We start from the raw sequence: 15,767 nt of genomic DNA, 5'->3' as shown, positions 1-15,767 counted from the left end.
GTAAGAAGCTGGAACAAGATAGTGTTTGGCGTTATTGCTTGAAATATGACCTAAAACATTACTGGTTGATTATCAGTATAGCTGACCATTAATTTCCTGCTGACCTGCTTATCAATTAATCATCAAATCGTTCCAACTCTAATTGATTCACTTATTCTAATTAGGGTCAAAACTAAACCCCTTTCCCATTGGATGAAAAAAACACTATCACCCACTAACATCTGTTTCCTTTTTTTTTTTTTTTTTTGTGGGTAACAATTGACATTCATTCTCTGGACAAATGCTGTAGTCACTAGTATTCATAGACTCCAGCCCCAAACAGCAGTGATGGAAACATGAGACCTGGGTGAACACACCAATTTTTGCCCCTTTTGTGGCATGATGTACTGACATGATGCCACAAGTTTTTAAAAGAGACTCAATAAGTAACAGAGAGAAAAATAAGAAATAGTCATCTTAACATTTTCATTGGCCTCCATGTTGTTTTTAGTGCTTATCCCTCTTTTTCAGCCTACGTGGACCTGCACTTGTATAGCACCTTTCAAGTCATTTGACCACTCAAAGCGCTTTTTACAGAATGAGTCACACTCACCCATTCACACACACACATTCACACACTGGTGGCCGAGGCTACCATACAAGGTGCCACCTGCTACTACTTTTTAACACACTCACACACCAATGGAACGACCATCAGAAGCAATTTGGGTTCACTATCTTGCTCAAGGATGCTTCGACAAGCAGACTGGAGGAGCCAGGGGTCGCACCGTGGATTGGTAGACAACCCGCTCTACCTTTGAGCGACAGCTGCTGCAAAGCCGCTGTCCGTGAAGTCAAACGTGATGACACCAGTTTTTTTTTAAAAAAGGAGTCCTTGTCTATTTTGAGTGGGTTTTCCAGGCGTTTGAAAATGGGTATCACACTTTTTCGTCATTGTCAATTAATTCAAAAGGTCAAAGCAGTTCGGTCAAGATTTTTTTTTAAATGACTCAAACACTGATCACTTATCAAAATCAATGCCTATTAAAAGTCCCGTGTGTAGGATTTAGTGGCATCTAGTGGTAAAATCGCAGAACTGAAAGGAGCGTGAAGGAGGACTATGCCGGCTGACGCGAAAATGCGAATGGTCCTATCCTATCTTGTCCTATCTTTGCTCATTCTGGGCTTCTATAGAAAAACATGGCCGACTACGTGAAAGAGGACCTGCTCTGTATGTAGATGAAATGGTTTAAGGTAACAAAAATACATTGATTCTTTATTTGGTGATTATAAACGAAAACATAGTTGTGACTATTATTTATCATTTCTGCCAATAGATGCCCCTAAACTCTACACACTGGACCTTAAATCTTCTGTTGAACTATAATCGACTAGTAGTTTCAACTCTAATCTTAGTGTCAGATTTGCAAAATAGCAGTAAATAGTTCAGCAATGGAAGGATGGAAACAATGAGAGGATGAGAGGCATGTCAACCTCAAGCTTACCATAGCAAAGAGAAAAGCCAGGGTGCAGCAGGACCTGTGTTTATTATACCCATAAAACAAACCAAAAATCAATTGTACATAAAACTCTGATCCATGCTGTCCTTAGGTCACTCGGTCCGCCCCGCCATTGACAGACACCTTTGAACTGGAAGGGTTATTTCTCACTGAAATAAATAAAATCTGGTTGTGAGTGCAGACGGTCACAGAGATGCATCTCAAACACGTCCTTTCTTTAAACTCACATGCACCTTTTAGAGCGTAAACAGACTTCTTTTAAGAGGGTCAGAGCAACAGCTTGAGGCACAGGGCTCTTGCTATGAGGTATGGCTCCCTAACTGAGCTTGACAAACCCTTCTATCCATCCATCTATCCATCCATCCATCCATCCACCCCTCTCATCTGGAGGTCAGTCGTCCTGCCACCAGTGTCAATCTGCTACTAAGGAAGTGGCAGGGGCTGTTTGATAAAAGCTTTTTCGTGTATTTGGGGCCTGTGTAACTGGAGGCCTCTCTCTGTCTCTCTGTCTCTCTCCGAGACATAATTACGACTGTTGACTGGAACAGTGAGGTAATGGCACATAAATTCAGCTGATCAATGGTTACGGAGACTAAATTACAGGACATCCCTGTGCCATTATCCTCCCAAAGGACTTAAGGAGGCACATTCCTACACAGATGCAGAGGGGATTTCTGCTGCTGTTGTGTAATTATTTCTTTTCTTTAAATATGGTGGAAACTCTGTTGTTGTTGTATGCTTGAATATTCTGCACAAAAAAGTTCAACTGACAAAACAAAAAGGAAACCAAAATGTACGCATTGAACTTAATCCCCCCAACGCAGCTAACCTGGAAGCATCTCTGCTGATTTGTTAAGTTGAAGCTTTTAAATCTGGTATTTAAAAAAGTGCTGCAGGGTAAACATTAGCAAATCTTCTCTATGGACCCAGCTGTTTTATTCATTAAACTGCGTGAGTCATGATTAACTGTTTTATTCTCAGCCAGTTTTTTTCTGTTCCTTCTGATCTTTGACTGAACCTTTATGGTTACATCCAAAAATCTGAATTCACCACTGATAATATTGTAAGACAAAGCAGTATATTAAAAAACAACTTCTGAACCTCACAACAAAATAATCATATTCTTAAAAAAACAAAAGCCATCATCAAGTTGTTTACCATCTTTTGGCTTCAAAACATCCCATTTTCATTACAGCAAAAGCCGTCATTTTTAGTTCAAGCATCTCAAAGTCAAGTGGGACACTGCTGTTGTTGTTACAATAACACCTTTAGCAAAGAGAACATGTGGTTAGGAGTTATTACCGGGAAATTCCCTTGTGTTTTTACAGAGAAATCCCCCTTGAGATAAAGGTCACCCCTGACTGGCGTTTGTGGCAATCACCTTGGTCATGTCACACAAAAAGTGGAGCTACGCCCAGAGTGATGGCGCTATGATGAAGATGGATAATGTGTGATAACTGTTATTCACTGCCTTACAAATCCTATGCTGCATACCAGCGATGACTGCTAAATCTTGGGGAGGTGACAAAGAAAGCACAGAAGTAGCGGAGAGAAATTTGGAAGAATGAGAAGGGAGGAAAACGAGTTTATAGAGGAAAAAATATATGCAGAGAGGCCAGGGAAATAAAGAAGGAGACTTAGGCCATGTAAAGAGCTGGGTCTTGTCTCAGTCTCCCCATCCCCGTCACCTCTTATCCTGACAGAACAAAGGGCGGCAGCCTCCTAAATGTGGCGCATTAGCCCTTTAGTTCCAGAGGGGGTAAGGTGACACCCTCCATGTATGTGGTCTGTTCAGCACACATCTGTCAGGGCCTAAGGGGGTGGGCTGGGGCGGTGGGAGGGACAGCAGGTTCTGGAAGCACAAGGAAGACGGAGAAAAGAAACGGGGAGCTCGAGAGAAAGGGGGTGTGTGTGTGTGTGTGTTTGTGTTTCTTCAGGACCCCTGCTGTGACAGAGAAGCCTAATACCCTGTATTTACTGTGGAAGAATTATGATGCCGCAAGCTCGGCTGGTCCCCCCCCCATCTTCTTTATGTCTGTTACTCGATCAGAGCGCAGATATAAACAGACAGAAAAACTTGGAAACACAAACAAGACAGACACACTCCTACAGACATGCTCATAAACTGAATGCACCATAACATTGGGTGCTGATGATACTGTACACATGTATGTAACCACAGCAACTACTCAATTCTGACAACTGTGCCTAGTTTTTCTCATCATGCTAAATATGAAGTTTTTCCTTCACAGCATTAATGTATTATCTGTAACTCAATGTATATGGAGGTCGCAAGGCTTCCTATTAGTTAAATACAGCAATTTTCACTACAGTTCCAATTAAAGCTGAATGGGAAATCAGTGCAAGGGAATGAGTTACAACTAAATAATGTATATTTTTTGTACCATAATATTCAAACTTCTTGGTTTTATTAAAGACACTAATGGTGCTTACATATGCTTAAGATGCTGACAGAAACAAACACATTAAAGTTATATTTTACAACATGAAAGCTTTAAAACAACACACACAAACTGCTTTAATCCAAATGCCTTTATCCTGCTGAACACTAGTTGTGAATTGCACCACTTGTTCAAATGTTAAGGGAGATTTCTGAATCATATTTATCCACTGTAGATAAAGAGACTTATTTAATCCAATAAACTCCCTCATTTATGGGGCGGGTATTCTCCGCAGCATCACAAGAACTTCTTTTGAACTCTACTTTATACATTTAGCACTAAAAGATACCACTGGGAATTGCAGTAGTCGATGCTGTTAAGTTTTTCAACATTATTAAATCAAAAAATAATAAACTTTCTCCCTCCCAACTCCAGCCAGGTGTCAAACTTAGACAAACCAATAGAGGAAGTTAATTCAGACCAGTGAGCCCCTGCCAAGTTCAAGCCTCTGATGAGATCTTAAGGATTGTTTGTTTTGCTGCTGTCAAAGGTTCAAATGGGGAGAAGACGGAGGTTTTGATGACCCTTGGCCCTCAGGTCCTTAGTGGGTGTTCTGCAAACACTCCCTATTGACGTGTGGATAAGGAGAGGCCTGCTGCCGTGCACAGTGCTTATGCTCATTTGAGTGGAAATGGACACCGCTCTGAAAAGAGACGAGAACCTAGCAAGTAGCTGAAAAGAAAAGAGTATAATACATATGTAAGGGTGTCCTGTGTGTGTGTGTGTGTGTGTGTGTGTGTGCGTGTGCTTGAAAAGTACCTATGAATGAATAAAAGTTTTTTCTTTTGTCAGTGCTTTGGTTCTGAAAGTAGGAGGACTGCTGCAGCACATGTGTATTGTGATGTATGCAGAGAGCAGATAACCGATGAATCAAACATATGACGTAACCTTTATACTGTAGACACTGTCCAACTGTGTATATCCAACTGAACTTCCTCGACCTGTGCAGGAGGTTTCCCTGCAATGTGCTCAGTGCAGGCTGGGATAAGTCTTGAAATAATGTCTGTATACTGTGATTTTCTAAAAGTAACGACCCTTTGATTGTCAGTTTTTTTCAGAATGGATGATCATGATACATTTTTTTATATTTCAAATCTACGTATCTTATGTATGTAAAAAATATTTAAGTTACAAATGATGATATTGTGAAAATTAACATACTGATGAAATTAGCAATTGAGTTTGGAAATATGGTGTGTGTGTGTGTGTGTGTGTGTGTGTGTGTGTTTGATATGTAGGCCAAGCAGGAAGTGACCCATAAACATATCCATCCAGCTCTTTCATTGGGGGCCAGTGTTGCCCTCCTCCTCTCACCTCCTCATCCCACTCCACGAATGAACACACACACACACACACACACACACACACACACTCAGACACACACATGCACTCTCAAAGCCCCCAGTGAGCGCTAAGCAGGCCAGCGGGCCAGCCGAGGGGGCTCATTACAGGTCCACAGAGCCCCCAAACACAAAGGCCTGAGCCGCTTTAGCCATGGGATGATCTGCTCTCTACTGACTAGAGAGAGTCCATAGACGGACAAAAGGAGGGAGGGGATGGGAGGGAGGGGATGGGAGAGAAAGAGGTGGAGGAAAGCAGAGGAGAGGAGAGGAGAGCCACGGGCTTTAAGGATGTCAGGAGACCCCGAGAGAGAAAGCCTGGCGGGCGCTCAGAGAGGAACGGAGGGAAGGAGGAGGAGGAGGTTTAAGCTCCACGGCTACGTCAGGACATTAACATTCACACAACCTCCCAACATCTGCTGCTTCCTTCTCGCCCTCTATCCCTCCCTCTTTCCATCCCTATCTCCCTCTGTCCGCTAACAACACTGGAACAAAGACAGTAAGACGTGGAGCGAGAGGGACAGATAGACAGAGAGGGACGAGGGAAAAGCGAATGGAGAAAATAAGAAGAGATGTGAGACGGATGAATTTAGAAGACTTGGGGGCTTAGCAGCTGCAAGGTCAGAGGACTGGATGGAAAAAAAAGATACCCCTAATATTTCTAATTATAAAAACATGATTTAAATTAGCGAGGGCACTCAATGGTAAATCACAAAACAAAGGAAAGGCAGCAGAAAACTTGGCAGAAAAAGAATGATAAAATCAGTCCAAGCACCAAATATAAACTGTTTTATCATATTAAAATCTGTTGTCTATTTGTATTTTACTGTGGTATCATTATGGCCGCTATGATCACAGGCACCCGTGGCCTGATACAGGCCAGAATGGACTCTCTAGTGAAGACAGTCTTTGACTGAGCCATAAACCTGTTCTTCTGGAAGCCTCCAGGAAAGAGAGGAAAACCAGAGACATGTCCAGTGCATTAAACCCTCTCCTATAGTCCCACGACTGGCCCTGGGCCTGTGTCTGCACCAGTCTGGCCCACTGCACTCAAAGCCACATGCTCAATTTTATGATGCTTCACCACCATTAGTGCAACATTAGCCTTGAGGTGGCAGGGCAGGAGTGTGGGGTGTCTGAAAACAGAAGCCAAACTGTCCCCCACTCCCAAATATTTTCCAAATGTAAACTATGTAGAGACAATTCAGAGTATGATGAAGTATGTTGAATATGCTTCACAAAGTCCCACATCAGTGAAATCTCAGTAGGCGATTGCAGTGATGTTCTGTGACCCACAGTATGGCAGAACAAGTCCTAAGTGAGGTAAGTGTGCGGCTACAGGGTGCTTTATAGATGATGTATAGATGCCTGGTTCTTTCATATATTTCCTGTGGTGAAATTAGAGCCCTGTTCTGAAGTGCTAGGCCTGTGTGTGCGTGTGCGTGTGTATGTGTGTGTGTGTGCGCATGACTGTAAACATGAAGACATCTTTCTCCACAGTCAATCTCTGCCTGTCACATCTGGCTCGCAACTCTACCCCTCGAATACACACTGGAATATATACACCGTGTGCATGGTGACATCTATGACTTATGTACTGGGAGGAGTGTTTGAAATTAAGCTGCAGTGAATATGGGCCCAGAAGCACTCAGAGCAGGGAGCAGGCGGGTGTGTGTATGTATTTGTGTGTGTGTATGAGATTGTGGTGGTGATGGTGGTGTGTGTGTATGTGCATGGGGAGGGATGCTGTGGGTCTGTGTGTGGGAAAACAAGTACGAAACTGGTCCAGGTCCACAGTGAAGTGTGTATACATGAGACTGTGGCTTAATTCCAGCTCAGTGTAGCAAAATTTGCGTGCCAGGGCCAAGTAATTTTTAACTACATTGACAAGGTTTTATTTTCTTACATTCGAACAGATGAGTGCAAAAGTTATCATAGAAACATTGGGTACACTGTGTAGTACACAGATGCTGGTTTGTCCTGTTTCATGGACAGAGTCAGTGGTGATCTCAGACAGACTCGAGATGAAAGTCAGCACCTTCAGGTCTAAAGCCATGTCACTCTGCTGGTGCCGCTTGTACTTGCATGCAATGTCTACACACAATACAAACCTGGACACACTTTCTGTCACCTATATGCATAAAAGTAAATAAATGTCCAAACTAGGAGAGAGCACTCAGTGGAATGATGATCTCCAACAGGCCACTCGAGATAATTCTTGTAATTCCAGCAGATGTGCCGCAAAAGTGTCCCAGAAGCTAATAAAAATACAGTTTTGACAGAGGCTTGACGCATTGCACAGAGCAGATTGAGTTTTTCTGCTAACAAGCTCCTTATGTGAACTATTAATACAGTATAATTATACAGATGAATGTATTTTTAATACCTAAAACATAGCCAGAAATTTTTGATTCATGTCATTCATAACTGGACTTTGACGAGCCTTAATTTTGTCTTTCAACTACAGCACAAAAAAGCTGTGCAGCAGATGGAACAAGAATGGGATTGCAGCTGGAACGCAGAGAGCTGCGACCCGTGAACTGTCCCTTACAGTCAAGATGGCAGTGAAGATAACAAAAATGGTTGACTTATTCATCTCGTAATATGCCTAACTTTAGTAGATCATAACATATTGGGTATGGAATTAATCTGCGGATGCTCCAGTTCAAAATACGACCAAACTTTTCTATGAATGTCAGTTTTTGAGCCACAACAAAAACCAAATTGTGGCCTGCAACAGACTAGGTAAGACTTCTTGTCTGTAGCTGGGACGATTTCCGGAGAACAGTCAATAAAACTGTTTTTTCAACAATACTGAAGCGCCAAAGTGACCAAAGATCTTTGAGCAAACAGTCATACATGTGCACACAGAATATTACACTGATTGCTCCAGTAGTTTGCAAGATTAGCTGTGGACAGACAGATACACACACTCATACGCGCACGCACACACGACCAAACACACGATCCCCTCCAGGCTTATGCCCAGTGGAGAAAATAATCAGCATAAAATATACTCTATCTCCAAGAATATTACCTCAAATACATACTTACTATACTGCATAGCCCTTGGGTAACATCACAGGGGTACGTTTATGAATGACAGCAGATGAAGTTGTGTGTAGGCAAAGCGGTGGAATGAGGTTTAAGGTGCATTGAGTGGTTCAGTGCAGTCAGGCAGACAACCGACTGAGGCTGCGCAACACAGTATTCTCACACACTGTCTTCATGTTAACATCCTGAGTGACCAAAACTGGCAGGTGTCAGACGACGGCACTGAACCACACTGTCACTAAAAAGATTGAGGGAAAAGACACAGAAAAATCATTCACCTACCAGCAGCTTGCAGGACCAAGTGCATTCGAACTTTAGCCTGCTCCGCTGGAGTCTGCAGAAGAGAAACAGGAAAATAAAAAACAAACAAAAAATTAGTCAACAATATTAATGTGATATTTTAACTGACTAACAAAGAGCTTCTTATTCTTCTTAGACGACTAGAGAAAAGAGCTTTGAGCAGGTGTGTTGCTCGAGGGCACATTAAGCAGAACAGACACTCATTAACACAAAGGCTGTTTTAAGGATGATCTATTTGTTAACTACACCACCCTGCAAAGCGACAGGACAGCCTTGACACTGACACAACTTTATCGATGTTATCTTGCTCTAAAACTGTTGCATCTCTTTGGCTGTAATATATTTTACCTATGATCATCTTTAACTGCAACTGTTAAGAGTGAATGTTCCCTTAAACTGTCCTCGTGGAGCACCAAGGGACAACTTCACCAATCTACTAGTCTAATCGTCTGTTTAAAAAAAAAATAAAAAAAATAAAAAAAACACCCTGCTGGTGAAAAACAGAAAGCAACAACATCTCTGACTCACCAGGGAGAATCAATGAGGAAAAGATGAAGAGAAATTTAGAGACAAAGAGAGAGAGTGAGGGGAGAAGAGAGAAAACAAAAGCTGCTGTAACAAGTCTTTGGAGAGTTGGATAAGAGGGCACAGAGAGCACATTTTACAAAGATCACAGCCAAAGACTCAACATATTCCCCATCCCATCATGTGTGTGTGTATGTGTGTAAGTGTGTGTGTGTGTGTGTGTGTGTGTGTGTGCATCAGAAACGCTTAGCGGGCATGAACGGGGGGAGGGCCTTGTGCTTTGACAGCTGTATTGGGAGGCGCAGCCCTTTTTCCTGACATGCCCTCAAAAGGGTCTTGCTGTAATTCCAATATCACTGCTATTAGATTTGAGGGTCTTAATTGTCAAGGAAGAATGATGGCTACGACAGGGCGCCGAGCTGTAAAAGCCGAGCGCGCCTGCAGATTGCTCTCGGAGGTTTTTTCCGGCGCTGCCGTGGCACGGGCGGCCCTCGTTACCATGCAGCGGTGGAGACTGTGTGTAGGATTAGAGAGAAATTAAATGCTAATGGGGATGGGATCTGAATCTGCTGCCTGGGAGCATCATTTAAACGACAGGGCCAGGGCGTCGCTGACAGGCAGCGCTTCCTCCCTCCCTCTCTCCTCCACAGACAACCCAGCTCTTCCTCCCGCCGTTCCTTCTCCAGGCTCCCCACCCCACCCACAGCAAAAAAAAATTTGATTTATCAAACTGTAAACTTGTCACTTTGTAAAAACGTCACTTTTCGGTGGCAGCCAGGGAAATATAATGACCCCCTTTAATGTTGCGATGTCAGGGTGCTGTATTCTAGATGGAACGCACATCAAGGCACTGCAGACAGACTGACGCACACTTAATGTAACATGGATGTGTGTATGTGTGTGTGTGTGTGTGTGTGTGTGTGTGTGTGTGTGTGTATCCCCTGTAGCAGGTGACATAGCGGATCACACTCACACCGACTGCCACTGCTCAACAGCTGAAATTACTAATCACTATCATGCTGGAGAAGAAGAGGCACACTTGAGGCCTTCACCCACACGCAGACGTATACACACACACTTTCTATTCCCCCTCGTGAAGAAGTGATTAGGGCAAATTTGTTTTTGTTTTTTTTGCTTTCTAGCATCTTAGCCTTAACAGGGGCTGTTAAACGGCAAAAGGAAGGATTACATGCCATAAAACAAAAGTCCTGGGCAGGATTTGAACCCGGTTCAATGGTACAGGGCTTAGCTGCTGAACAATTAGAATGACACAGGAATCAGTTTCGGTGCAACCACTCATTTTAAGCAATAACACATCACAGCTTAACTAACCTGATCATTGTGTGCTGTGCAATCATCTTAGTTACAGTTTATTACGACGCCCCCCTCGGTGATTACATTAGCATTTGTTTACATTGGCCTTAAGGCATGTGTAAGTCCATGCGTCCTCAATGCACACGCGCAAATGAAAACACACACACAGTCCTGCCAGCTGTGGGTAACACAACACTGAATCACGCAGGATAGAAAACTGCTGCTGCTTTGTCTGTCGAAACTTCGGAGCAACCTGCTGTTCTTACGACACAAATCAGTGATGTCAAAGCAGTTATTAGTTATCAACCTGTAAACGCAAAAACACCTGCTTTAACATCAATGATTGGTGTGTGGCCGGAGGTGTGCAACATGTTTAAAAGTTTAAGTACAGCGCATCGCAAAAGTTTTCTGCCATGTGTGATTCTGAATCTTTAAATAAAAGCAGAGACAAGCGTGTTCTTCCTGCCTAAGGAAGTGAATAAAGGCTGAAACACGCTAATTAATACCAAATTATTAAGTGATGTAAAAGGTACTAGAAGTCAACTCACAACTAAGCAAACATAATGATATGGAAACCCCCCCAACACACACACACACACCACTGCATATTTTTGCTTCCCAAACAAACTCTATTTTTCTCTTTAATTCACACATGCATGCGTGCTTCCTCTGTGTGTAATTCATTAGTAAACAATAAAAAGGCGTTAATTGTGCTCCCCAGAGGCAGATCTGTGTTCCCCCTACTGGGAAAGAGGCACCCGCTGCATCTGAAGTGGCTTCGCCCCTCAATTAGAACTGCGCCTTTCCGACTCACACAAACAAACATGAGACACAGAGGGAAGGACTGTGTGTGTGTGTGTGTGTGTGTGCGTGTGTGTGCGTGTGTGTGTGTGTGTTAAAAATGAGCAGCGCTTCCCTTACAGGGGCTTTAGATTATCACACTGTGAGGAGAGGGGAAACAGGCAGAGGGGGACAAAAGACAGACTGATAAAGTTGCTTTTGTTTTCTTCAGAGCTCGGGGAATATCGCAGACAAATGAGGGAGAGTGAGAAGAAGAGTGAAAGTGAGGAAGAAATTAAAAGATGATGAAGAGGAATACGGACATAGAGGGGACCAAAGACGGACAGGATCAGACATAGCCATCATGAGAGGAGATTTTTGAAAGTAGAAATGTAGAGACTTCTATTGTTAAAAGGTGGCTTGTTATAGAGCCATGCAGACAATAGTGGACTGCAGAACCAAGTGCTTTACAGTGTCCCTCAATTCAGTATCTTGCTTGAGGACACAAGAGCCAAAACAAAACCTACGATTAATTGATCACCTGTTTTACTAACTGAGCTACGGCTGTCTTAGAGGCAGGAGTATGCTCAAGAAGAACTACTTCGTATGTCGTGTCGTCAACCATGTTGGATACAAAAGCGGCAGAGCGGCCACATTTAAAGGCAGGGTGACAAGCTAGCCATCATAGAGAAGGGGAGAGCTGTAATAATTGTTCAGATATGAGGATAAAGGCACACTCTTTCAGACAGTTTTTCCTGGAGTGAATTCATAGGGTTGCACTCAACTGTACAAGTGACAGAAAACAGAAAAAGAGAGGTTTGCTGCAACTCTCTGAAAGGCACTTAGGTTGGACCATACTAACACCTTACATGTTACAGTATTTCATTTTCATGTGCTCATGCTGTCAGATCATTTGTCTCTTGTGCCTAAAAGCTGAAACACTGAAGGAGCCCTCTCTGAATGTCTGTATACGTTTATGAAATCTAGTCATGCACGCATAGTGCAGGTATTATCAGTAACACAGGCAATGTCTTTCTCGAGGTGTAAAGGAACGCCTATTTCAAAAACATCCCCCTTTTCAAGAAGCTGTCATAAAAGAATCTACTATTATTGGGATATTATTGCCAGCACTGACACCCACACCCGCTCAACTCCTGCCCTAACTGTGACAGGAAGTCCTGTATGCTCATGGTAGGCCTCCAGCTTGTTCCCTTACCTCACCGCAGTGACGACAGACACACTGAGGCACGCTTAGCTGAGCCTAAGTGCCCAGCGTCTGTCCCATTAGTCAAAAATAAACACGTCCCATTAGAAAAATAAATAACCCTCACTTGGCTTGGTAAAAACAATGCTACACTGTGTATAATGAGGTACTGCACGCAGGAAATTTCATCTATTTGTAGTTTTGCTCTGTCCAGTGGACTATTTTATTATTATAGGGCCTGGGGCAGACAAAGCAAAGTATGGTGGGTCAGCAGATGAATAAATGGCTGTTAGAGAGGCGGAGGAAAGGTCAGATGGACTCTATCTGGTCAGAGTGTAGTCAGATGGTCAGACTGCATTCTCACCAAATGATTTACTAAATTTATTTATGACAGAGCAGAAAAAAGTCAAGAAAACAAACAAACATGAATGGCAGCATACATCAACACACACGCAGGCAGACGAACAGCACTTCTACTTTTAGGAATCCTTGCCTGACGTAACTGTCAGTCCCTTCATTTTTATATGATCATTCACTCAATCTACGATAACCATATTGAGTTCCAGGCCCAGGTGAGCCATGAACAAAACCTGAGGAAGTGAGCAGGAGAGAGAGAGAGAGAGCAGGACAATGAGGCAATGAAGGGTTAGATAGATACTGTAGGTCAGAGAATCAGAGCGAAGCACTGCTGGTCTTCCTGATGATTAGTTGAGCTCCAGAATCGGCAGACACAGTAAACCATCATCTCTCAGGCAGCTCTGAGGAGCAAAGCCAGTGCAGCTCATCTCGTCTCTACTAAAAACCCAAACTCAACAGATCATTTGATATATATGCTGCTATGTACAGCAGAAATCTAAAGAGAAAATTAAATAAGCTCTTTTGTTACTGTAAAAGGTTTTAAAGATTGCCACTGAAAATTTAAGCTATTATCTCACCATGAACTTGCATTCAAATATGATATAAATACAAATATGATTAAACAGATAAAGCTGGTATAGCTAAATGTTTATTATGTTTTTATGTACAAAATATATTGACAAGAGGAACAATAGAAAATAAAGGCGAGGGGCAGCTGAGGTTAAAGCATTGAAGTCTGTAGTTTATCAAAGGCACCTATGACATACATCTAAACCCTTACTGTCTAAGGGCACTCTATTCATCTTAGCTGTAGTATAGTCCAAGTCAGCTATTTTATTAAAGGCCAGGATCCAGTATGACCACCAAAGAGAGACTCAGAGTGCAGCACATTTATTCAAGTGTCTTTTTGCAGCTGTAAAGCCAGCAAACAACAGCCTATGTTGATTACAATTAAAGGATGAACTGTCATTTAGACCACCGAGGGATGGATGTGGATCGTAGCTCAACCCCATCAAATCCGATAAAGAATAATTAACAGATTTCCTAAAAGTAGCAATAAGAGGGCAGTCCCAAAACATATGTAAAAATGTCCCTGGAGCATTAGAAGAACAAAAAAGAAGACTTACAGGAAGTAACAACTACAAGGCACAGCACAGGCCGTACGAATAATCTCAAAATGAAGCAACTGGTGTGCTACATTTTTAGAAGTATATTAAAAATAAGACCATATTGTATTCCAATCTGGACAACCAAACATCATAAGCTCTCCATCGCAGGTCTTCTCACAGTCCTACATGACCTTCCAAGTTAGTTTACACTGATAATAAATGCCAATTGTTCGCACGAGACATAGAAAATCCCAAAGGACGGACCAGTGTCTGGGTCTATGTCTCTGTGCCCTCTTGATAAAGTCAGTTTACCAAAGAGTCAGACTCCCAGACACATTTTAAGGAAATCACCCCTGCTGTAAAAGTTTCTGATTACTTTACTTTTTTTTTTTTTTTTTTAATAAAACCAACTTTAACAGAACTTAATGCTCAAGGTCAATGTATAAATTGCAGTACTGTAAACACAGAGAATGGTTAAAGCGCATTAAGAAGTCCAGTAAAAGCCAGCAACACTCTGGATTCAGATTTTGGGACCTTTCTCACACATTATCCTCTTTCCTGCTCCTTATGTCCTACCTATAAGTAAAGAATCAGCATAAATATATTAATGAATACACTGATGAAATGTGGTTTTGAGTTTCAAATGTCGCCAAACATTATCTTGAGTCCATCTAGCGTAACATTAATCTTAATAACACCCCTGTAACCATTATTATCTGTCAATAAACAGTTTCAATATACACTCCCTCTAACTCTCTTTATGCTGGAGTTGATATGCTCAATATTCATCTCATTATATTTTTAAAGTCTTCATCTGTTTCCATTTTCTTTCATTTGTTGCATTCCACTCGGGCTTCCTCCCCATCTCCTCATCCTCCTCTACGCCTCCCTCGCACTCCCCCCCAAACAAACACACAGATATATCCCATACCCAAAAGAGGACAGGGGAAAACAGAGCCCCTAGAAAATGCAATATTTCTGTTTTTAATATCGAGGTCTATAAGATCAGGGCAGAGATGGGTTCCATGGCAATATGTTTATTTATATATTTTATAAGGAGGGGAAAAAAAATCTGCCTATCAGTGTATGTATTTGGGGGGCCTGGGCCACTGTATCGGAGCTCAACTTATATGAAAAATAATGTTGTGTATGGCTATACTTTTATATATAATGGCAATATGGGATCAGGGCTCTTTTACAATGTGCCATACTTCAGGCTAGGGCTAACAGCATTTTATGGCCCGCCAGCAGTTCATCTTCATGTCTCAGGCAGGCAGGAGCACTGCATAATAATGTCGTTTCCTGCCCCCAAATGCTATTTCACAGGCCGGGGCTCATTTCTCAAACTTCACCACTTTTACAATTTCCCAAACTTTTATTCCCGTCATTATTACCAACAAGATTTCATTACGTATTTAGAATGTAAACAAGTCTGAGTAATGACACTCCCCCGTCTCCCTGGAATCATTCCCGCTGATGGCTCTGCTGCTATCTCAGGCGCGTGTATTCATACAAACACACACACACACACACACACACACACACACACACAAAAACATGCACGTGCATACAAATACACAAAACCCTGCGCGCTGCTGTTTGCCCACATGCAACGATACAACAAGTACACATACATACATAAACTGCCCCAGCCAAGATACAACTCAAAGGCAGTAATTTACTACCCCATGTGCATGTGTGCGTGTGTGGGTGCGCATGCATGTATGTGTTCCCGATAAAAGGGGGAGGCGGTGGGGGTGGAAGAGGGGGGAGAAGGAGAGAGTTTTATACTCAACTCACATAAATCATGTAGAAGAAAAATG

The 15,767-nt window shown here is 42.4% G+C and overlaps 1 protein-coding gene across 1 annotated transcript in view; it reads right to left on the bottom strand.

Annotated features, from left to right (window-relative positions):
• rsrc1 (arginine/serine-rich coiled-coil 1) overlaps positions 1–15,767 on the bottom strand; it is a 136,047-nt gene that overhangs the window by 62,975 nt on the left and 57,305 nt on the right. The window contains exon 6 of the mRNA XM_033630699.2: positions 8,638–8,689. Within this exon, the coding sequence (XP_033486590.2) occupies positions 8,638–8,689 (52 nt within the window). The remainder of the gene's footprint in view (positions 1–8,637; positions 8,690–15,767) is intronic.

This window comes from Epinephelus lanceolatus, chromosome 4 (assembly GCF_041903045.1).
Source record: "Epinephelus lanceolatus isolate andai-2023 chromosome 4, ASM4190304v1, whole genome shotgun sequence".
NCBI lineage: Eukaryota > Metazoa > Chordata > Actinopteri > Perciformes > Serranidae > Epinephelus > Epinephelus lanceolatus.
The sequence above is the reverse complement of the archived record's forward strand: the minus strand, read 5'-3'. Positions and strand labels throughout refer to the sequence as shown.